The 23,062-nt window shown below is 45.1% G+C and overlaps 1 protein-coding gene across 2 annotated transcripts in view; it reads left to right on the top strand.

The window, feature by feature from the left end:
- LOC118787632 (talin-2-like) overlaps window positions 1-23,062 on the top strand; it is a 113,544-nt gene that overhangs the window by 45,698 nt on the left and 44,784 nt on the right. For both annotated transcript variants that reach the window (XM_036543161.1, XM_036543162.1), the window contains exons 3-15: window positions 9,787-9,954; window positions 11,246-11,343; window positions 12,357-12,486; window positions 12,998-13,150; window positions 13,675-13,817; window positions 15,651-15,778; window positions 16,088-16,151; window positions 16,485-16,589; window positions 18,435-18,590; window positions 20,672-20,773; window positions 21,242-21,318; window positions 22,284-22,464; window positions 22,687-22,800. In XM_036543161.1, the coding sequence (XP_036399054.1) occupies window positions 9,819-9,954; window positions 11,246-11,343; window positions 12,357-12,486; window positions 12,998-13,150; window positions 13,675-13,817; window positions 15,651-15,778; window positions 16,088-16,151; window positions 16,485-16,589; window positions 18,435-18,590; window positions 20,672-20,773; window positions 21,242-21,318; window positions 22,284-22,464; window positions 22,687-22,800 (1,587 nt within the window). In that variant the 5' untranslated portion in view covers window positions 9,787-9,818. The remainder of the gene's footprint in view (window positions 1-9,786; window positions 9,955-11,245; window positions 11,344-12,356; window positions 12,487-12,997; window positions 13,151-13,674; window positions 13,818-15,650; window positions 15,779-16,087; window positions 16,152-16,484; window positions 16,590-18,434; window positions 18,591-20,671; window positions 20,774-21,241; window positions 21,319-22,283; window positions 22,465-22,686; window positions 22,801-23,062) is intronic.

Below are 23,062 nucleotides of genomic sequence, written 5' to 3'. Positions count from 1 at the left end.
CATCTGTTTATTTCTTTGGTGCAAATCATCCTGGCTAACTGTGTTGTGTTCAGTCCTGTAAAAGGAGTCCTGTAAAAGATGTTATGTTAATGTATAGCATTGTTTGATGTCTGTTGATATAGTCCAAATGAAATATAATGAAGGATTACAAGGATTTATTCTGCAGTTTAGCTGATGTTTCTTAGCTGATTTTATGTCATCATACTGAATGCAGACGCTTTAGCGTGTGTCACAGTAGCGATGCTTTGATTTTGCACTGAATCTCTCCTTCCTCCTCTTGGCCAGGGTGTTGTATTCAATTTGTAGCAGCTTCATGTTATTCCTGGAAAATCCCAGCTGGGCTCTCATACTCATTAATCTATTGAACCTCTTCTCACTCTCTCCCTCTCTCTCTCTCTTCCTTTTTGGGGAAAACGTCTGTGTATATTTCATTTCACATTTCATGGAAGATTGCAGAGAATGCGATATAAATGAGTGATGGCTGCATTTAAAGGCCGTGGTACTGAACCTGGTATTTGCAGCTCCAGAATCGGCCTCATGGTGGGCTCAGAAGGAACAGGCCGTGACAGAGCGCGCTTGTGACAGTGTGCCTTTGTGACGGAAAAACACAGAGCGTTGCCTGGAGACGGCGGAGGAGCAGTGACTCTGGGATGAGGATGAGGATGAAAGAGGAGTGTGAAAGGCTCAGACTGTGTGTCAGTGACGGGCGGAGTGTGCCATCTCACTCACCGTGGGAGCCGTTCGCATGATGAGCGACTCAGACAATCGCACATGCGTATGTCATCGCCGCTCGTGTCCTGGGCACACGCCACATGCACATATGTCATACCATTTCATGTTTTTTTTCCCCCACCATGCACACACACATCTCATAGTTCATCATATTCTCTGTGAAGACAGCCAGCTGTTCCCAGTGAATATGGCTTGAGAGACATACAGGAAGAAGGGGTGTGTGTGTTTGTGTGTGTGTGTGTGTGTGTGCGCGCATGCGCGTGTGTTTGTCTGTCCATGTGTGTGTGTGCCTGTGTGTGGATGTTTTGGTGTGCATGCACATGGATGAGTACTCACCCACATGTGTGCACACAAGAACATGCCACCAGTCCACAAGAATGACAGGTGAATGTAATGTACAGGACTGACGGGTGAATAATGTTCATATACATTACTGGCCGATGAGAGAGAGAGAGATGGCAGCGAGGGAGACTGCAACCCAGGAGAGGGTTGCAGAGAGAGATGGAAACTAAAAAGCCTCTGGTCAGCCGAGTCACTCAATCAGAAATGCTGCAAGAGGAAACAGTGGTCATCGGCCGGGCAGCTTCTCCAAGCTTGTTTTGGGCTAACGCTGATGTTCACGCTGAACTCCATGGGCGTTTTATCAGTGTGTCATTACAGCTCATGCACTATGTTTACATGTGACCTGTTCTCCCACTATGGGCCGTTTGCAAGAGTTAAAGACTCCGCTGTAAGCCTTCTCTTGTGTTAAATCTTCTCAGATCTCATTAAGTCCTTTTTTCATCCCTGGCAGCCAACAGGCGGTGTAGAGAACAGCTCTGTTAATCCATCTTTGATCAGAGCCGGCTTTATCCGTGCAGAGGAGCACCATGTAGCACAGCTGTCAGCAGAGGGCCACTTCACAATGTTCAGCCGCTAATGGGGAAAAAAGGCGAAGTACATTAAAGAAACAAGGGTGGGCTCTCTGAAGCCCGTGAAGCCCAGCAGAAGCACGAAGTGTGCGCAGAGTTTGACCGGGAGATATGAGCTGTATGTGTGTCTGTCTGTCTCTGTCCGCTTGCTCATATCCTGTTTGATTTCCGTCCTCTGGCCGGGCCGGGTCAGGGATTTGGGTTCCTCTGTTGGCGGAGGAATGCCAACATGCCCCTGCAGCGAGACCATAATAAATATAATAAATACATCCTGGCTGCGTCTGTGGATGGGCCTGTTCGTATCGGATGGTCTTTCTCTGACGTTTCTTCACGTTTTACGTTTTTCAGTCTCATCTGTATGCCGTTGTTGGAACAGAGGCCCTGGAGCTGCCTCAACAAAATGAATCAGAGAGCCAAAGCTACTCTTTTTATAATGTTTGTTTTTTTATTTGTTAATCTTCAAGTCATATCCTGTTGGGGTTGTGAATTTTGAATATTTATTTCGAGTTAAGCATTCTTTATTATTATTTCCATGTATTTATTAATAATTTTCAGTCCCCTGGGGGTTTTTCCTGTATGTTGTGGATTTGACCTATGTTGTAGCTGTTTTTATGTGTGTCTTTGTTTCTTTGTGTGTCCATATGTGGATTGCTTCTGTGTGTGTGTGTGTATGTGTGTGTGTGTGTGTGCGCGCGCGCACGTATGTGCATTTCATAGAATATATTTGTAAATGCAGCACCTCCCACCTACGAATCTGAGAACACGGTCATCAAAAAGGATGTGAACGACAATGACAATGCTGGGGGGGTCTGGACAGAGGCAGATTACTGTTTATGTTCATAGACATTAGAAGAAAAGACGTGTCTCACCTTTGTTGAAGGTTTTGAGTGGGAATCTTAAGTGGGAAGTTGCCCTCACTGCGAGGCTGTGCTTTTTGCAGGAGTGCATGTAGCTGCAAGTTCTGATTTACCAACCAGCACAGTGTGTCATGGCCACTATCTTTCTGTCTTTTGTCGAAACCAAAACATCATCTCAAATAATGTTGTGGTTGACCTGACTGTCATTCCAGAGGGGCCTAGGATGCTGTTGAGAGGAGGGAGTGGGGGTAACTCAATATGGACATGTTGGTGTGTCAGTGTCAGGGTGCTCACACTACTCAAACTCCTAGATAATTTAAAGTAAAGTGCTGAGTAACACTTCATTTGCAATGCTAATTAGACACTAGTTCATCACTGCACACTTGCACAAAAAGAAGAATCATCATCTTAAATGTGAATCCTCATAGTTCTGCTGAATGTCTGGATTCATTGTTTGAATTTTCTTGGCCAGTGAAAGCGCAGTCCTAAGCATTGCTCGGGATGTAGCTCCTCCTAGCATTTTTTTTGTTTTAAAATAGAATGTGTTTACTTTACGAGGTATTAAGGCTTCTTGTAGATTATTTAATAAACGGCCCTATATGTACCACAGCACCTTGTCTATCTGTATACAGTACCCCAAGAATCATGAATCACTCGTAGGTTATACATTTCGCTCTAACACATCTGTGTATGTCTGTGTCTGTGTCTATGTATGGGTGTTTCTGTATACCTGTATATATTTATAAAATGCCATAATGATCCCTTTTAGAGCTGATTGAATTATCACTCTTATTCTTTGGAAGGTTCACAGATCACTAAAGGAGGTATTGCTCTGTTTCTATTGGCAGTCACAAAATGTTGTGCTGGTGTCCACTACATCTGCCGCATAACCAAAGGAGTATTTTTACCGGCATGTCTGTCTGGACAAAACCGCCACCGATTCACTGCGGTAAGGCTAGACTTTTTGCTTATCTGCTGTCTGTCTCAGAAGGAAGGTGGGAAACCACAAGGAATGCTGCTGTTTGGACAAGCTCGGTGACCATAGTGTAGGAGAGCGTCTGTGGTGCCCTGTGGAGATGAGTAATCGCAGCATTATCACATTACTGTGTGGCTGGATCGCGTGGCCATCACCTCTCAGACAGGCCCCCTGCTGCCCCTCACGCCGACAGAGCAGACCTTCCTTCGGGCACTGCTTTGACAGGTATTAGTACAACAAGTCTCATGATAAATCCCTTCCAGATTTCTTCCTTTTCTTATTTAATCCAATCGTCCATGTTTACACGTCCTTTCAAGCGCTCAATGCTTGTGTGTGTTTCTCGGCCGCCTCGGCCCTTTGACATCGTGAGTAATGGAGAAGAAAAAGCTAAATATTTGTGTGAGAGGAGCTGGTGCTGACAGCCCTCTGTAGAGAGGGGAAGACCCCGTGATTGGTTAAGAGCAGGGCGGTCCTGGGAAAGACCACAGATACGCTGCTCCGCTTCGCTGTTGCCAACTTAGCGCCTTTGTCGCTGGATTTAGTGACTTCCCCAGCCCCCCTCGGCGCCTTTTTGTTCTGAACATGCCTAGTGGAAAATCTAACACTTTCCAATATCAGTCTGGGGACTGTGCATCAAAGTGGTACAAATATTTACTCCCTCCACTGATGGTGTGTCAAAACAAAAGTGTCATCACATGCTGTGTGCAGCTCTGCCTCTCCAAGTCCCCGCCCCTCTGATTAGAGTATGTTCAATGGAAGATTGACAGATGAATTGGCGAAATGGGTGTAGTGACATGGTGATTAAAATCTGGTGCGTTGGTGTGAATAGACTGGCAATACTTGCTCAGTCTTACCCATACAGCTTCTGATTGGTGCTGGCCAGTGAAATTCTCTACAGGTTCTCTCAGAACATGATGCCTTCCACATGGTAACAGGAAGATGAACTTCAGATGGAATCGGGGTGAGAGAGAGGAGTTGTTTTAAGTGTAAATCCTCCCAAACACATTCAGTGCATTTGCATTAAACCGGCCACAGACTTGATGAATGATGGTACACATATTGAGTGTTTTCCTACTCCCTGTTATTGCATGGCCATTTTAAAGTTTACTGTACTATTCTATGTCATAGGTGATAAATTCGCACAAAATGTGTGTTGCTTGGTGGTGGGGGGGATTAGAGAGGAAATGACCTCATCACTTAACCTGGTGTGGAACCTTAACCCGGAGAAGTGAAGCGTCCTGCTCATTGTCTCAGCTGGCAGGCGGTGAAAGTGCCGACGTCGAAGTGGGGCACGACCTGTGCTGACCCCTGACCCCGGGGTCACAGTGGCTGACGCTGCCTCCTGTGAGTGTACTTGAGAAGTCCCGGTCCGCTTCGCACCACTGCCCCCTGGAGAGAGCGCAGCACACTGCACAGCTGTCTCCTGTTGCGCAACACAGTTTCTCACGACTCTGTTGTCTGGCTAGCGGTCCCGTCCACGCCAGGGGAAAAACTTTGCCATGATACGTCCTGCACTCAGCAGCGGTTCTCTGCTGACGCGATTACTCTAGAGTAGAATGAGATTTTTTTTTATTATTATATGGTTGGATGCTTCTGTAATGCAGGCTTTTTAGCTGATTAGCAATGAGCTGGCTTTGCAAAGCCATGCTAGGGGGAGGAAAGTAATTTTGTGTGGGCGGATAGATGGCCAGAGAAACAAGGCCGTGTCTGAATACTTCCTCCCAGACTCATTTACTGTCCGACCCCTGCTCTGGCCTGTGCCGCACTGCTCTGGCTGCTGCTCTGGTTTTTCTCAGGGGGGGGGGGGGATATTTCTTCAGGACAGCAGGGTGACTGTGTGTTTCAGCATGGCACAGATACGCACCCCTCTGCTGGGAGAGCCTGCGTGAGTCTCACAGATTATCTTAGCAGAATATGCATATCAGACAGACAGAATGATATTCAGTTAAACATACAATGTCTCAAGAATACAGTAATGCAGCTGCTAATTTACAACGATAAGAAATAATTACAATAATGAATGAGATCAAACTGAGATCAATGAAACTGATATAAAATCAAAGTAAAGAGCACTAAGGTAAATAAGGTGAAAAGGCCATGTTAAACTGAGCCCTGAAGTGCTGAAGGTGTTAGGAGGTGTGTTTTTGTGTGTTGCTGTCCCTAAGGCTGTGGCAGGAAAAAGCCATACTGGACGGCCAATCCAGTGCAACTTAGGTTCTCTAAGAAGGACGGGCCATTTCTCTGTGCATGATGCAGGGAATTTCACTTTTCTTTCTTTCTTACTAAATATGTACTCTGTCCTTTTGCTCTCTCTCATCCTTTCCCCCTCTCTCTCCCTACTGTCTCTCCCTCTATCCGTTTCTTCTGTTCTCTCCCCCTCTCTCTCTTTCCCACTCTCCATCTCTCCCCCACTCTCTCTTTCCCACTCTCCATCTCTCTCTCCCTCTCTCTCTTTCCCACTCTCCATCTCTCTCTCCCTCTCTCTTTCCCACTCTCCATCTCTCTCTCCCACTCTCTCTTTCCCACTCTCCATCTCTCTCCCACTCTCTCTTTCCCACTCTCCATCTCTCTCCCCCTCTCTCTTTCCCACTCTCCATCTCTCCCCCTCTCTCTCTTTCCCACTCTCCATCTCTCTCTCCCTCTCTCTCAGCAGTCTTGAGCAGTCTGTGTTTCCGCTGCCTGTGCTGGTTCTCTCTAATTGCGCAGCTGTGTTTGGTGTGAGCAGGCTGTTCTCCGTGACTGGCTGCCTCTGTGCCTCTGTGCATCTGAGCCCCAGCAGCGGGGCCGGACGCGACCTCCGCGCATCTGTGAGAGCGGCACCTCGCACAGGGCTCCTTCTCCCACCCACTGTGTGCGGAGGGGCTGTGAGCACGGGTGCAAATCGAAAAATGGGTCTTCAATACCTCTTCATTATCCCATCATTGTGTGTGTGCGAGGGAGAGAGTGTGTATGTTTTAAAGTGTGTGTGTGTGTGTGTGTGTGTGTGTGTGTGTGTGTGTGTGTGTGTGTGTGTGTGTGTGTGTGGTGTCAGTTTTTCTGCTGGGGTCCATTTTTCCCTCCAAGCTGTAGGTGGGCTCTGAATGCCTTGGTCTGTTTCTCTCTCTGACTGTCATAAAAGAGATGCTCAGTTTGATTTTTTTCCATCCGGCTCCATCTGCGTGGTGTTTGTCTGTTTCTTTTTTTTTTCTTTTTTAATCAGTTCCAGTACGGACTGTGTACCTTGATCCCTCTGAGTGTGTGCGTTGGCGTCCTGAATTTGACATCGCTGAATAACGCTGTGACATTCATCTGTTTTCCTCTATAGAGAGAGAAGGAGACAGAGAGAATGAAGGGGGAGGTCCCCGCCACCAAACTCAGGAACACACAGTTCCCTCCACCAAATTCTCAAGCTCGCAATTTCCTCCACCAAATTGATAAGCACATGCCCCCCCCCACCTTGTGAAGCACTGTGTGAAACTAGTACAATAAATAATGAATTGCTGCAAAGAGATCAGCATTCAGTCAGCCCTCTGCCAGGAAGGAAAATGAATGCCAAAGAGGCATTTTCTGTAGGGGGTCTGTGATTTTCCACCATTGGTGAGAAAGGATAAACTCTGAATATTTCTTCATTTCTACAATTGCCTCACTTTTCAGTGCAAACACAAATCATCAATAAGTGATATACTCAAATATCCAAACAACCAACTTTAGTTAGCTACAGTGGAGGGGTCATCCCCTAAGCAGATCAGTGCTGTGATGTGCATTAGAGTCTGTAGTTTGTTAGAGCTGTATGGTTCTGTATGCTTGAGGGAGGGGAGGGCTTTGCTGGGCTGCAGGTGCTGTTTTGCAGTGTTAAGTGAAGTTCGTTTTGATTTACCGAAGCCTGGAGAGTATTTTTCCTCCCCGAAAATGTAGGTTGGCAAATATTGGATCTCATATGCTGAGCCAACACTGTAGTGTTACCTAATAGGCTGCTGTGTAAGTTAATGAACATTTCATTTGATAGTTTCCTTAGTACCAGCCTTTCCAGATCTCTAACGTCTAATGTGATCTTAGTAATGTTTTTTAATTATGCGTGTCCTGATGGCAAATTATGTAAAAAATTATTCCTCGATCAGCGTAATTGGGGATATGTCTATGCTGTCATGGCTTTTTGTTAAAGTTATCCGTGTGGTTCTGAATTATTTATGTTGGGCGCTGTTTGCTGGAACAATAGTTGTTTCAGTCCAGGAATTAATGCTTTCCTGTGAGGCTAATATGACCGTTTTCAGACTAATGTGATTACCCTGGGGGAATTGTCCATTCATTAAAGGTTCTGTTTCCAAGCCTTCTCAGCTCATTTAAAGTATGGTCATCGTAGTCTTCTGCAAAAGCTCTCTGCATCAATCAGTCAATCATTCTTTCAGTCATCATTCATTACACGTATCATGGCCCTTTTGATGAATGGGTTGTCACAGCAAGTTTGCGGCCCTTTACTGACAGACAAAGCAGAATCCTAACATACATAAAATGAAAGAAAACAAATGCTCTAATGCTGTGGCATGTGTAGAACATACAGAACTCTAGGAAGAGGATATTGTTGTTTACAGGCAAACAGGATGAATGATTAAAAACAGAGTAATCTACAGCCATAGATGTATAAAATTAAACGAGGTTTAAAAATCACTGTAAGCACAGCAGGTAAGTTTCTTGTAGATTCCAGGTAAAGTCAAGTTCGTCCAGTCTGATACAGGATGACGCCAAGGATGTCTATGTACTTATTTAGATTTCTAAACTTAGCCCATGAAATGAAGGCCATTTGTTATTTAAAGTGTTGGAAAAGGATGAGTGAATGATTTGAATGAGGTATTATTGCTGATATTTATAGAGATAGGGCAGTGTTTATTTTAATATCTGCACTTACTTCAGATGTGTTCAATAGTCTGTCATCTTCAGCCTTGTTTGGTTGCTGAAAGAGGTTGACACATCCACTTAGCCAACCCGGGAGGTATTTGATTCTAAGCATAGAATTGTGGGTAATTACGTCAAACAGGAACTTCAGCCCTCCATTCAGCATCCAGCAGGCGAGGTCTACATTTAAAAGCAATGGCTTCTCCTTTGAAAGGTCACATGTTCACCTTTGCTTTGCCTCTGAGAATGTCCCAATGCTAATGCTAACCCTGCTGCCAAGCAGAGGGGAATATTCCCTGCTTTTAAAGCAACACTGCTCCAGTAAACAGATGCCTTTGAAGTTGTTCCTTATCTTTCAGTTTTGGTGGGTGTCCAAATGAAGCACACACAACCATCTCAGAGACAGACTGACCTGTTCATTCCTCAGTTTTCTCTCAGTACATTCCTGCTATGTTGCTGCTCTCTGGTGAATGGAAAAATGAGAGCATGCTTGACCTCAGACTGTGAAAATTGATTATTTTAAATATATCTCAATATGACCCCAAAAAGCATGTTGGACAGTGATCCCTACAACATTGCTGCTCTCTGCCTCCAATCCCCAGCCTGCACAGCACAGGTTGTTCCATCCAGAGAGAGGTAGACAGATGGCAGTGCATTCTGGGGTTTGTGTGAGAGTCCCATTGCTAAGGAGCTGGTTATGGAACTACAAAAAATTGTTAGTCAAATTAGCTTGTTTTATGGCTTCATAAAAACTAAGGACTCTTTGGTGTGGCTTTGTCGTTAAGTACAAGGGGTAAACAACACTTACATTTATGGGTAAATTAGGTTTAAATGACACTTAACCTTCGCAAGCCAGCATTTGGAAGCCTGGGGCTTTCTGTTGTTCAGGCCCCACTGAAACAGCTTTTCCCTTTCCCTTCAGCACACACTGCTGTAGTGGATGAGTAAGAGCCGTGCGCTCAGTCTAGCCCACCTGGTGTATCTACCTCACAGAGGCCTCGTAGTGCCTCCGACTCTCTCTGCATACATTACACGGTTCGGCGCAAATGAAAGCGTTTGAAGATCCGTCTGCAAATTACCGAAGTGTGGAAGGCTTTTCATTATTCCTTTGAAAAACAAACCCCTTTCAGAGTGAGACCTGCTGTAGTCACGTCTGCATTAGCTTAATGGGTGGGTAAGACAAGGTCATCTTTAACAACAAAAGGAAAAAAAAAAAGCATATCGGTTTCACCCTGTGCCTCTTGAAACACTGTCTGTCCTCCATGGCCTTTGTGTGTGTGTCCTTGCGGTAGCTTTGCAAAAATAGCATTTGTTAAAATTTCAAGTCCAGACTCAAGGGAACGATTCTCATGTGTGTATTGCAGGGAAAAGAAAATCTCACTTCCTTCTCTCATTGGCCGAACACTGACACTCTGATCTTGCTCTCTGCTGCCCCCTGCAGGTGTAGACGTCCGCACCACACCGCCCGCCAAGATGGTGGCCCTGTCGCTGAAGATCTGCGTCCGGCAGTGCAATGTGGTGAAGACCATGCAGTTTGAGCCGTCCACCGCCGTCTATGATGCCTGCAGGATCATCAGGGAGAGGGTCCCTGAGGCCCAGAGTGGGCAGGGTGAGGGGGGCTGGAGGGGGGCAGTGAAGGGCTGCTGACCGTGAGGTTTGGAACAGGGATGCAGTGTCATGGGGGAGTTGGGAATGGAGGACAAGGGGTGGGTTCTCCCCCTCACTCCACTTAATCTTCCTCATCAGTCCTTCTCATCATCAGTATAGTTCCTCAAACTCAACCTGCTCCTCCAATTCTTTCTCCTTCTCCTTGCTTCCCGCGGGGGCTGGGTTCCTAAGTGAAGGCTTTAGTCCTACCCTACCTCCTTTGCACAGGTTTTCATTTGAACTATTTTAAAGCGAACTCAGGTTTGCTCCATAAGGGGACAGCAATCCTAGGGAAGTCAGTGGTTGAATGTTTACCAATCTGCCGTGTATTTGATGTGCAATTGACTCGTCCAATCATGCACTTCCAGAAAACCTACTGTACAATTCTTGCACAGAAAAGGAGCTAGGTTTCTTCATAAAGGTTTGCCACCTCTAGTTACAACATTTTCCCCCTCTGTCCTTGATATATGTGCCCTATATTTTTAATAAACCCGTATATTCTTTAACTCAGTGCGCCGGGAGTTGGTGGATGCCCTGTAAATCACAGATATTACACTTGCAAATTGTCCCATGCACCATCAGTCAGAGAGTCGCTTATTCCTTTTGACTGTAGAAAATAGAAAATACCCTGACTGTAGCTGATCTGGAGGGCTGTCATGAACCACAGTATGCAGGTTGGTTAATAATGCTCGGAGCTGGCAGAGCGGGTGAGACAAAAATCAGTTTCAGCACCGCACAGCTTTCTGACTGAATCAGCAAATTGCTTGAAAGTCAAACATTTGATGCGTTCTGTCCTGTGAGAGCGGTATCTGCTCCCGTCAGATGTCTTCTCCCCTCTGTAAGAGGGCCGTTTGGGCTGAGTCATGCTGCCGTCTGTGATTGGTTCTTCTATTAGACATGGAATCTGATTGGATTATCTATCACATGCAGAGAGGAAAGCCCAGCTGCCTCGCTGAGATGAAATAAAATTGTTTTCTTTACTTCGAAAATGTCAATTTAAAAAAAAAAAAAAGTGGAGGAATGTCATAACAAGCTTAAAGTATGGTTTCAAACCGTACATATGTGAATGAGCACTGGGATTTATCTTTCTTTGACACCAAATGTGACAAATTGTTACTATGAACAATGACGATGGGGTAATTGGCAATGAACTACATGATTCTGCGAAGTCTACAGGTATGACTATTTCAGTGGTATTCAGAAATGAAAAGAGCTGTTTGTTGTTGATCATTTCTCTTGATTCACTCTTTCAGCCTCTGACTATGGGCTGTTCCTCTCTGATGATGACCCCAGGAAAGGGATCTGGCTGGAGTCAGGGAGAACCCTGGATTACTACATGCTCCGAAATGGGGTAAAGCGTAACCCTCACTCTGGAATATGTGATTCACAACGGAGTTCAATGTGGCTGATGCTACGCCTGGGTTACTGTGTGATTGAGTTTTAGAAATGTTGAAGCACAACCTTAAGTCTGATTTCCTTAGCGTTGCTGGTAATTGGGTAGCACGCAGCTTGTATGGACCCTGTGCTAATGTAGGATTCGTGCTGGTTACAGCATAGTCCTAATTCTGGAGCGTGCCCATCTTAATGGGACTAAGCTCTAGAACACTGTGTACCTCCGGAGGCAGTGTGGCGATTGTCACCATAACGCTCTATCAGATCAGTGCGCCCCTCCCCAGCTGTAGTCCCGCGGGTGGTGGCATGGTTTTGGAACTGAAGAGCTACTCTGCGATCCAGATTTGTCTAACTGCAGATCTGAAGAGATGCCACCCCTTTTCCGCAAGACCACCTCTGCGTCAGCTCCAGCTCTGAAAGTTCACAGAGGCCACACATGTTTTAGAGCTCTGCAAGGCTCTGAGCTGTGATGTCATAAGAGTGTTTCAAGCTGGTGGAAACAGTGGGTTATGATTTTAGAGCAAAGCGTTTTCATGCTGATGTTAGCTTGAAGAGGTGTGGCGTGCAGAGGATGGAGAAACTCTTAAGCTGCCTTAATACTGTCAGCTTTCAGAAGCACTCTGTGTTTGTGGGAGTGCATGTGTGTGTGTTATTTGTGTGTATATACTGTACATCTGCATGTGTGTGTGCACGCACGTCTGTGTGTGTGTTCATGCATGAGCTTGAGCTTGAGCGTGAGCGTGAGCGTGAGAGTGTGTGTGTGTGTGTGTGTGTGTGTGTGTGTGTGTGTGTTTGTGCGTGTGTTTTTGTGTGTGAGTGTGAGTGTGTGTGTGTGAGTGTGTGTGTGTGTGAGTGTGTGTGTGTGAGTGTGTGTGTGTGAGTGTGTGTGTGAGTGTGTGAGTGTGAGTGTGAGTGTGAGTGTGTGTACTTGTGTGAATAAGAGTGGGTGTGCTCTGTGCTCCTCGCTCTCAGGACATTCTGGAGTACAAGAAGAAACAGCGACCACAGAAGATCAAAATGCTGGATGGTGCCATCAAGACCATCATGGTGGACGATTCCAAAACCGTGGGGGAGCTGCTCGTCACTATATGCAGTAGAATAGGTATCTATACCCCTGTCTACCCCATGCGGCCTCCCCTCCATACAAAAAACACAAAGCACCTGAAGTTTCAATTATTAATGTTCTCTCAGTGTTATTCCCTGATCTTTATCTTACATAGAAGAGACCTTAGACGTCTGACATCCTGAGTTTAATGCTCTTGCTGACATTGCTCAGTGTTAAAATGTCCGGGTTCTTCAAGGAATAACAAACCAGTGACAGTGTCAAAATAATGTTATCCTTTTTCACTAAATTGTGGCCCAATTACAGCAATGTTAATGTCTCCTCGTTCAGTCACCACTAGTGAAAGGTAGAAGGAAAGACCTTGAAGATTTGTAAATCAGAGCTTTCTATCTGGTTTGTCCACTCTTAAATTTTTGGTTGTGTCTTGGCTGCTCTTCAGGTTCTCTGTCTTTTTGCTGGTTGAGGTGGGATGGAGATTTTACTCACATGGAAATGCTGACAGTGGGGAGCTTACAGTGTGTTTGTCTCTCTTTTGCTCTGTCTTCATCAGGAATCACCAACTATGAGGAGTACTCTCTGATCCAGGAGCTGCCAGAGGAGAAGAAGGAGGAAAGCACAGGGACACTGAAGAAGGACAGGACCCTGCTGAGAGATGAGCGAAAGATGGAGAAGCTCAAGGCCAAGCTCCACACAGATGATGACCGTGAGTCTGGCTCACTCTTACTGCAAGGTTACTCTACCCTGGTCCTAGAGGGTCACAGTGTTTGCAGTACTACTCTGCCCTGGTCCTGGAGGGCTACAGTGTCAACAGGGCTACTCTAATCTGGTGCTGGTGTGCAGTAGTACTGATTGCCAGGTTTATAACCCTGTTAACCTTGTCACTGGGCACCCAGTGGAGCAATAAACCTGAAATCTCACATTATTCTGCAGTGGATTAATTTCAATCATTTGCCATTCATTTTTTCTTTAAAATTTACCATTAATATACCATAATATTACACATCTTATTTTCAGGGGAAAAAAAACAAATATATATAAAGGAATATCCACAACATATATGTCTGTTTTTTCTACTGTGTTGAATTAATTATTGCCCATTGCAGTTGTAAGTTATGTGGCTCCCATTGTGAAGCTTCATAGCTGCCCATAAAATGGAGGTTTCATGGAAGAGAGTGGCTCGCTAATCACATCGGCGTGTATGTGTGTGTGCGTGTTTGTGTCCCGCAGTGAACTGGCTGGATCACGGCCGCACCTTCCGCGAACAGGGCGTGGACGAGAGCGAGACGCTGCTGCTCCGGCGCAAGTTCTTCTACTCGGACCAGAACGTGGACTCTCGTGACCCGGTCCAGCTCAACCTGCTCTACGTACAGGTCAGCCGGCGGCTCCGCCCGTCCGCCTCCGCCTCCACCGCCACCGCCGTCCGGATCCCAGACCGGCCTGTGCCTAAAAGCTCCCATTAAAATCACAGCCCCGCACAATGCCAGGATCTGCACTTACTGCCTCATGCCACATTTTTCATGTCTGCGAGGAAGTCGTTTATTAAGCCAGATCCATTCTGAAGGGCATGTCTTTGAGTGTTGCTTTCACTCGTGGCGTGTAAACCCTCGCGATTAAGCCCTTTATGAAAACAGTTGCGGTACAGAATGATTAATGTCAGCATTGACGGTCCGCACGGAGAGATTGTGGCCTCCATATAAATTCGTTATCTGCTGTGTAAATGATTCGTCAATATTTTCCCACCTCGGTTGTGTTTTTTGGTTTGATGCCCGCAGCGGCTTAGTTTAAACAGCACGTGATGTAGTAATTAAATTGTATTTGATTAGTCCTCTGCGGTATATGTAGCATGCTGTGGAAATTGTTTGTCATAGTCTGGCTACTATGTGTAAGGCTGTTTAGCTCAGTCCCTCTGAACTCACTAGGGTCTATCAGTTCTGCAGTCACATTATCATTAACGTCATGCCACAGTAGGGCAAACACAACTGTGAAAGCTAATGTTTCAGGCACTCTGGTTTCTCAAGCCTGGTCTCCCCTTTAAAGCATTACTGTATGTATCCTTACAGAGACTGCTGAAAAACATGGCCCTACCATTTAAATCATTACTGTGTGCATTCTTGCAGAGACCATTAATGTGGTATAGTCATGATATAGACATGTACAGAAATGCTGTGCCACAGTAGTAACACACACATAGACACTCAAAACAAATGTGTGTGTGTGGGGGGGGGGGGGGGGGGGGGGGGGCGGGGTGTTAGTGTGGTTTGGATGTGTCAATTTGTGTGTGTGATGGGGTGTTCTTGTCAGCAGTTTTTTTGTGTGAATGGCTGCACTGCTGCAGACATCTCGAATGGCTGCCTGGTCCTGTTATTTCACTCAAGGACAGTCCTCTCTGATCAAGGAGGTTTTAATAATGTGGCTGGGGCTAGAATTCCACATTCATTCATTCATCTATTCATTCATTCTTTCATTCATTTATTATTAATGTTATGATGATGATGACAATGATGTTTCCATAAGGGAATCCCTCCCCTGTCACAAATGTTTGAGAAGGAATATCAGAAGGGCAGATTGGACACATTTAAATTAGTATGACATTTAAACCCATTGCGTTACTTATGCTTTTGGGGTCTTGTTCCAATCACCCAAGTATGTAGAGATGTACCACGCAATATCTCAAAGTGATCAGCGTTTGAAATGTGGGTGTTCTGATCTATAAGTTTCATGTTTCCCCCGCTCTCTATCACAGAGATGTTTCTGGCGTAGTTCACACATTCTGATGAGCCAGCTGCTTCCAAGCCGCCGGGTGAAATCGCAGGGACGTGGGAGCTCTTCTTTTTTTTTTTTTTTTTTTAACAGTCAGGGCTCTGAATGTTCAGACCTACAGGGAAGCGTTAATCGTGCAGTGCTGTCAGAGGATAGGAGAGATGTGTGCAGGAGCTGCACAGCTTCCACAGCTTTATCTAAAAAAAAGAGTATACCACCGTTGACATCCTCAAGTTGGGTAAAAATGCGACAAGCTGGCATTTTTAAAGATTTTATTCTTTTTAATGGTTATGTTCTGAATGTGTGTTATGAAATATTTTCTGTAAGTTGGCTCCCCCTTTCTCTCCTCTCTTTTTTTTTTTTTTACTCACTGTCTCTCTCTCTCTCCCTCTCCATCCTGTCCTCCTTCACCCTCTCCATCCTGTCCTCCTTCACCCTCTCAGGCTCGGGATGACATCTTGAACGGCTCTCACCCTGTGTCTTTCGATAAAGCCTGCGAGTTTGGAGGAATTCAGGCTCAGATCCAGTTTGGACCACACGTGGAACACAAACACAAACCAGGATTCCTAGAGTAAGCCCCCCCCCTCACCCTCTGTCTGATCATACTGGCTTCTGTCAGTGATACCTTTCGAAACGCATCACCATATTTTGTAGACGTTTCCTCTCACGGTGATTCCACGTCATCATAGAACCGCATGGCAGAATTTCCTGATATGCCTCCTTAACTGCCGTGATTGGGTGTGGCTCTTTTTGTATATTTGGATGCTGAGTGATGACCTTAGAAGTGAAAACATATTTATGGGGAATTTATTTTTCCTGAAAGAAGTGTGAATATTTTATCTGTAATATAAACCTGTAACTTCCATTCGATTTATTTCAGCCTGAAGGAATTTCTGCCCAAAGAATACATCAAGCAGAGAGGGGCGGAAAAGAAAATATTTCAGGTATGTCATGTGGGATGTGTTTCAGAGTCTGAGTCTATCAGAACATTATTTTCACCCTCTGCATGACTTAATTACCAATGTTATTTTTAGACGATTACTAGATAACGTGATTTCATGCTATTGTACCCTTTCTTCCTGCCGAAGAGTAACTGTGTCTGGACTTTTAATGTCCAAAGAATAACCAGGAATCTGTCACAAATGCTTGCAAAATGGTAAACCCTCACACATTCCAGTGAATTCATATCCTGCTGAAAGCAGTGGCTCAGTGTATGTTGAAGAGCCCCTGTATGCTGAAAAGGCATGTTGCTGAGTGAGCGTGTCCCTGGCCAACAGGAGCACAAGAACTGCGGGGAGATGAGTGAGATCGAAGCCAAAGTGAAGTACGTGAAACTGGCACGGTCGCTTCGGACATACGGAGTGTCCTTCTTCCTGGTGAAGGTAAGATGCCGATGGAGCCATTCAGTCTTACCGCAGAACGCTTAGTGCTGAAGTTGGTGATGCTTTTAATTAAACAGGTATTTTCCTTTCGCAAATGTTTTGCTTAATTTACAGTGCCTGTCGGGCTTATGATCTCTTCTAAATAAAGGAGAATAGATATAATGTAGCCCATATAAGTCTGTTGTTGAGAAGAATGGACACAGTGCCATGCAGTTGGTTTGAATCTTGGCCCGTGTTTGTGAATGCACTCAGAGGAAGGCTCTGTCTTCTGAATGCAGATAAAGCTGTTCTAACTGAAAGCTTTGTGGGGTTCAGATTAGATCACAGGGAAGATGAGCTGCAGTTTGTGAAGTGCTGCTTCAGAATGTCTCAGTGTCAGTCCTTTCTGACAATAAATAACAATGACATAAATATAGTTGTGGAGCCGTAAATGCATATATGCCTGAGAATGTGGAGACATGAAGGTGAATATACTCTAAATAATGGAGCCATAAATGCAGATATACGCAAAACAGTAGATACTAGCAGATGTATGCAAAATGTATGGAGTCACGTGCAGCTGCCAGTCTGCAGTGTTTCTCCAAAAGCTCTCTGGCCTCAGAGACAGCCTTCCTGCACTGCGGGCAATAGGAATTTCAGCTTCTCACCTAGGGGTGGGGAGAAAACTAGCCGGCCAATGAAAGTAGTCCAGAGGAATTTGGTTCCACCTGCACAGTGAAATTCAGCCTGACCAGAATCTTGAAAAAAAGCCCTCATATTGGTAGCATACAAGTATCCTCTCCTGAACGCATTAGTGTTAGTCCGTCTGAGCACATGGTTAATTACAGATTAAGGAGAGAGCCCTTCTGTAGTCAGGAGCACAGCACATTGGTAAACAGTTTTATTAAGTACAACAACCCATGCCATACACATTATATGGGGATTCCAACCCCTAACCTTTAGCAGAGAAACAGACTTGACTTGATGTCATTTGACATTGAACTTCGTGACAGGGGGGTTCACTGAGAGGTTAATAAACCATGTCAGCTTGCTATCCGATCTCACTGCGACTGTGCTGATTTTCCTGGATGTGCAGTATATTTTATACATCTTTTTAAGTCTGCTTTTAATTATTGCACTCATTCTCATGGTGCTGAAGTTAAAGAAATCTAAAGGCGCTTCCAGGATGGCTGCACATTCTCCTTTATGCACTCAGATATGTGACCGATTGGTGAGATGCGTGCGTGTATATATAAAGAATTTATAACAGGGGCTTGGCGCATTAGTACAACATTGACATTTGTACAATAAAGTGGGCTATTAAAATATATTTTTTTTTTCCCTGAGATGAAGAGCAGTTTGTTGGTAAAAACGCACTGATCGTCACAGGCGCCTTTGCAGCCCTTAAATTTGAAATGCTTGTCTTTGTTCTTATCTGGGCAGTGTATCTTTTGAACCTGGAACAAAGCAACAGCCTGGAGCTGTGCAAGGTATTTTTGACTCCCCCAACCACACCCCCCCCCCCCCCCCCCCCCCACCCGACTCGAAATGCCTGCGGAGTTCAACTCCTGGAAGGAAGCCAAGAAAATGCCGGCTTCTAAGGCAAAGTACAGTGTAACGATTTTTGTAGTTTGACGGTGAACCATGACAGAAAGGGATACCAACATTTGCTGCTGTGATGAAATGAAAATGCCACCAGGAAGCTCTGTCCGTCAGGGCAGCAGGGAGATGCTGAGATGTTATTTTACAAATCTACCTGATGAAAGACAGTTAGCATGTTTGATGAGCTGATCAAACCAGTGCCGAGGAGTCAATGTTCAAATAGATTAAAATGGCGATGCTGTTTTTTTTTTTAATGTTTTCCAGGAAAAAATGAAAAGCAAGAATAAGCTTGTCCCACGGTTGCTGGGGATCACCAAAGAGTCTGTGATGCGAGTGGACGAGAAGACCAAAGACGTGGTGCAGGAGTGGCCCCTGACCACTGTGAAGAGATGGGCCGCCTCACCCAAGAGCTTCACCCTGGTAGGGCCTGTCTCCACCCATTCACACCCACCTGTGTTTGACAGTCCATCAGAACACAGCCAAGTATAACTAACTGCCCTGTCAGCTTGTCTTAGGCCATTACATCTGTGTTAATGATGGCACTGCATATTACAGTACTGTGTGACAGGCTGACTCATAGTCAGATGTGGCTTGTCTTTTTCCTCTGTGTACTCTTGTTCATGTGTCATTATTAGATGCACATTTTTAATCTTGCTTTGTAAGCCACTCTGGATAAGAGCATCTGCCAGTTTGGCTGTACTCTGAGAGAATTGTCATTGTCATTGTGGCTAGTTCGGTCTTGAAAGGGATCACTGCGAAGTTAGGCGCCATGCACCCCAAATGGGCGGAGTAATCATGTGTTATCACTTACTTGAATCAATAGTATTTTTTGGTGTGGAGAACAAGGGGTTTTGATTGGTTCGCATCACTCAGTGATTGACAGTACAGAGTACTACCCCCATTCTAGAGTCTCTGACTCCACTACAAATCCTGCTAACTTATTCCTTGCATTTACAACCCTCTGTGTTGAGGAGGATTGTAAATGGAAGATGTTTTTTCCAGTGTCAGAGTGAATTACTTTGAACACATTTCCACCTGTGCTGTATGGGTCTGCTCACAGACCTTGGCATAAAATAGCCTCTGAATTTATCCTTATTAATCCCATATCATATTAAGGAAAAAAAGTGCAGACCTGTTGAGTCTGACCTAGACTTTCATAGACACTTATACGTATTAAGTGCATCACCTTTCAGAGGCACGTGATCACAGCTGACTGTTCATATCTGTTGAATGTCAACCAGCCAACTGTTCTCACACATATTGCATACATGACGTATCTAGAGGAATGAAAAATGATTGATATTGTCTTGTTTTTCTCTGCTTGTTTCGTTTGGTTTTGCTTTGTTTTGACATGATTGTCAGTTACTCTCTTGTGTTTTCTCATTTCTTTTAGTGAATGTCAAGTTGAGTTGAATTGATTGTCAGTGAGTGTAAGAGAACAAGGTGTCCTAGTGGGCATGCTCTTGCCACCCTTGACTGAGTAAAGCAGATCTCTCTCCTGCGCTTCATAGGGTAGAGCTCCGACTGAGAATTTTGTACTTGTCCACTTACCATTGGAACAAACTGAAATTCAGCAATCAAGATTCAAAAGGCATGATTGTCCATTTGGGTTAAAAGTGAAATTTGTTTTTGGCTGAACACATACAGGCTCCATTGCAGAAAGGCTTTAATGTTACTGTTTTTATACAGTAAATAACAGACATGGCCAAACAGTGTGGGAAAAACAGGTGATTAAATCACTGCCCTACTTAAGGCAGATCTCCCACATTGTATAGGTTAGAGGTCAGGGATTAGGGGAGTGTCCAAGGAGGAAGTAGGAGTGGTGTTTGTCCCAGCAACAGCACAGTGCACAATGAACTCCCACTCTGGTCTGCCTCTGACCCCTCCCCGTCCCGCCCCAGTGTCAGAATACGCCCTGACAGTCAAAACATGCACAGTTTAGTAGACGCAGAAATACTGTATGTTTTGTCTGAAAACAGTAACCATGTTTAGAATTTCTGAGACTGTAGAATAATTGGTCTGGCGGTTTGATTCATTGGTGAAGTGACTGGCCGTGTGTTCAGGAAGTTGTCTGTTGCTGTTGTAAACTTACCCTGCTTGTCTCCAGTAGATAACTATCTGTGTACATAAGTGGATCATATGTCAAGAAAAGGATGTTTGGAAGCCACCTTGGATGAGTGTTAGATTAGATAGGAATATATGTAAAAGAAAAAGTGTTTGACCCACACCACTAGAGAATCACAGCACTGATCATATCTCAAGAAATGAGCTTAAATGATTAGTCTGTGTGTGTTTATTTGGATTGAACTTGGTGGTGATATACAGTAGTGTCTGCTGAACCTCTCCTGGAACGTGATGGTGAAGACTCATGTGAAAAAAGGAAAGGAAAGAGCTTCGTGCTCATGCTGTTTGGACTGAAATGCTCAATGGTGGCGGGGAGGGTATTTCCAGGCAGGTTTCCTGGCTTTTCTGCTGTGACCTTAAGCGATTGAATCTTCCAGGACTTCGGGGAGTACCAGGAGAGCTACTACTCTGTCCAGACTACGGAAGGGGAGCAGATCTCCCAGCTGATAGCAGGCTACATCGACATCATCCTGAAAAAGGCAAGTGTGATGTGCAGGCATTTTAATGGACACAAGTAGAGTGCATTGACTGTTTGCAACTTTATTGTTTTAAACCAAGCTAAAATCACCCCTTGGGTTGGAAACATGTAAGAGCAGTACTGGGGATATAGATACTAATATTAAAGGAATTCAAATGTAACAGTATACAATACAACTTAATTTATCCCTTTAGGGCAATTTGTCTGGGGGCTCCAGAGATGCATCAAGACATGCAGTGATATATTGACAATAGGAAAGGCATGACATGCAGCATGAAGTTACTAAAAATCCTAAGTGTAAGTGCATGTAGTTGTGAGGGCAATAAAAGAGCAGTATGTGGGACATGGATAGTAATATGGAGAGGAATTTGAATATAAGAGCAGCTAGCAAAACATGGATACTGACATTAAGAGAAATTTGAATCTGAGCTCTCATGAGCTTGCTCAATGTTTTTTTTTTTCTGTACAGAAACAGAGCAAGGACCGCTTTGGTTTGGAAGGAGATGAAGAATCAACAATGCTGGAAGAATCCGTGTCCCCAAAAAAGTACAGGGCTTCACTGGTTTCTGTGCCATTGTTCTCTCTTTGACTCTGGGGGTGCAGGGTCCTCCACTCTAAATGAAGTCCTCCCAGTGACCAATAGGAGCAGCCGCAGCTCCGCGCATGCTACAGAGTGTCTGATTCCTCCTAATTGTGCATGTAACCACATTCCTGTGTGTATTGAATTACGCTCTGGGGAAAATGAAACAAAGGAAGTATGTCTAGCTCCGGAAAAGCAAAAGCCTTTATCTCAGGCGTCCTTAATTATGTGTGTATGAGTACATTTATCTGGAAGTGGTGAGCGTGGAGCAGAGGAAGCCATTTTCCAGTCTACCCTCTGCCGACACTGTTCCTCAAGAGAGAAGGCTGAAGTGTTTTTTCCTTCATATGTGTTGAAACACAGAGTCCTGCTAGTACTGTGTGAGAATTTTCTCACGTTGTTAGAGAGCTTGGATCGAAAAGAGAAAGAGAAGATCTGTTCCTGGAAGCACATGATATTCATTGTGTTCCGCGTTCCCCTCCCTAGCGGCTGTGCTTTCTCATTGGCCAGCCTGGTGTGAAAAGTCAGACGCTGCACAACTTTAGTCTCCCAGCGCTGCAGAGAGAGGCGTTGTTTTTAGAAACCTGCAGCTGTCGCTGTGGAAGGAATTGGATAAACATTGGGTATCGCAGACGTGCTGTTTATGCCGTCATTTGCATATGTCTTTGTGCTCAGTTTAAAACAAAATTACTGCCTTTCCCAGTGGGCTTTAATTAGCCAATCAAGTATTCAAAAGGGAATTTGTCAAAAATTGGTATGGCTCACTCTGTTACAAGTGTAAGAGCTGTGATATCTGTCTCAGTGTAGCGTCAGGGGTACAGGTGGAAGGTCGTGTCTCAGTGGGAAGAGGTCAATGGTCATGTCCCTGGGTAATGTCAGTGAAGGACAGGAAGTGAGTTCAGTGCTCATACACAGCTCTCCTCCTCCTCAGGTCCACCATCCTGCAGCAGCAGTTTAACCGTGTGGGTCGGGTGGAGCACGGCTCCGTCGCGCTGCCCGCGGTCATGCGCTCCGGTTCTGTTGGGCCTGAGACTTTCAACATGGGCACCATGCCCTCCGCCCAGCAGCAGGTCACCATGGGCCAGATGCACCGAGGACACATGCCCCCTCTGGTAAGCACATCCCCATACCCACTCTGCGGATGCTGATCAGAGATGCGCTGTTCTTTGAATGCTCACCAGTACGTTTCTGAATTATGATCTTTTTTCCTTCATATACAGCTATAAAGAGGGGACAAAAGGGAGTAATTATATAAGAAAGAACCCCACAGAGTGCTTAGTGAGAAGCCAGAAACACTCAGTAGGCCTGTCTATCTTTCTCTTTCCCTTTTTCAGAGCTCGGCACAGCAGGCTCTGATGGGCACCATTAACACCAGTATGCAGGCTGTCCAGCAGGCCCAGGCCGACCTCGGGGAAGTGGACAACCTGCCCCCTCTGGGCCAGGACATGGTGCGTGTGCGCAGAGCAGAAGGCTCAAAGACGTCTGCAGTGACAATGAAACATGCCCATGTACACATTCACAGAACATTACCAGCTTTTTATGTGTGAGAGGTTTTCCCAGGAACATTGGTGGTTGCATTTGTTTTTTGTTTTTTTGTTTTTTGCTTCTGTGGAAAAAAAGTCAGTTTCGAGCATCTTGGGGTGCCATCTTTAATTGCAGACCGTACGTGTGGAGCTGTATTTGTTTTCTTTAGTGTTTTACATGGAATAA

Source organism: Megalops cyprinoides, chromosome 13 (assembly GCF_013368585.1).
Source record: "Megalops cyprinoides isolate fMegCyp1 chromosome 13, fMegCyp1.pri, whole genome shotgun sequence".
In the NCBI taxonomy this organism is placed as follows: Eukaryota; Metazoa; Chordata; class Actinopteri; order Elopiformes; family Megalopidae; genus Megalops; species Megalops cyprinoides.
The sequence above is the reverse complement of the archived record's forward strand: the minus strand, read 5'-3'. Positions and strand labels throughout refer to the sequence as shown.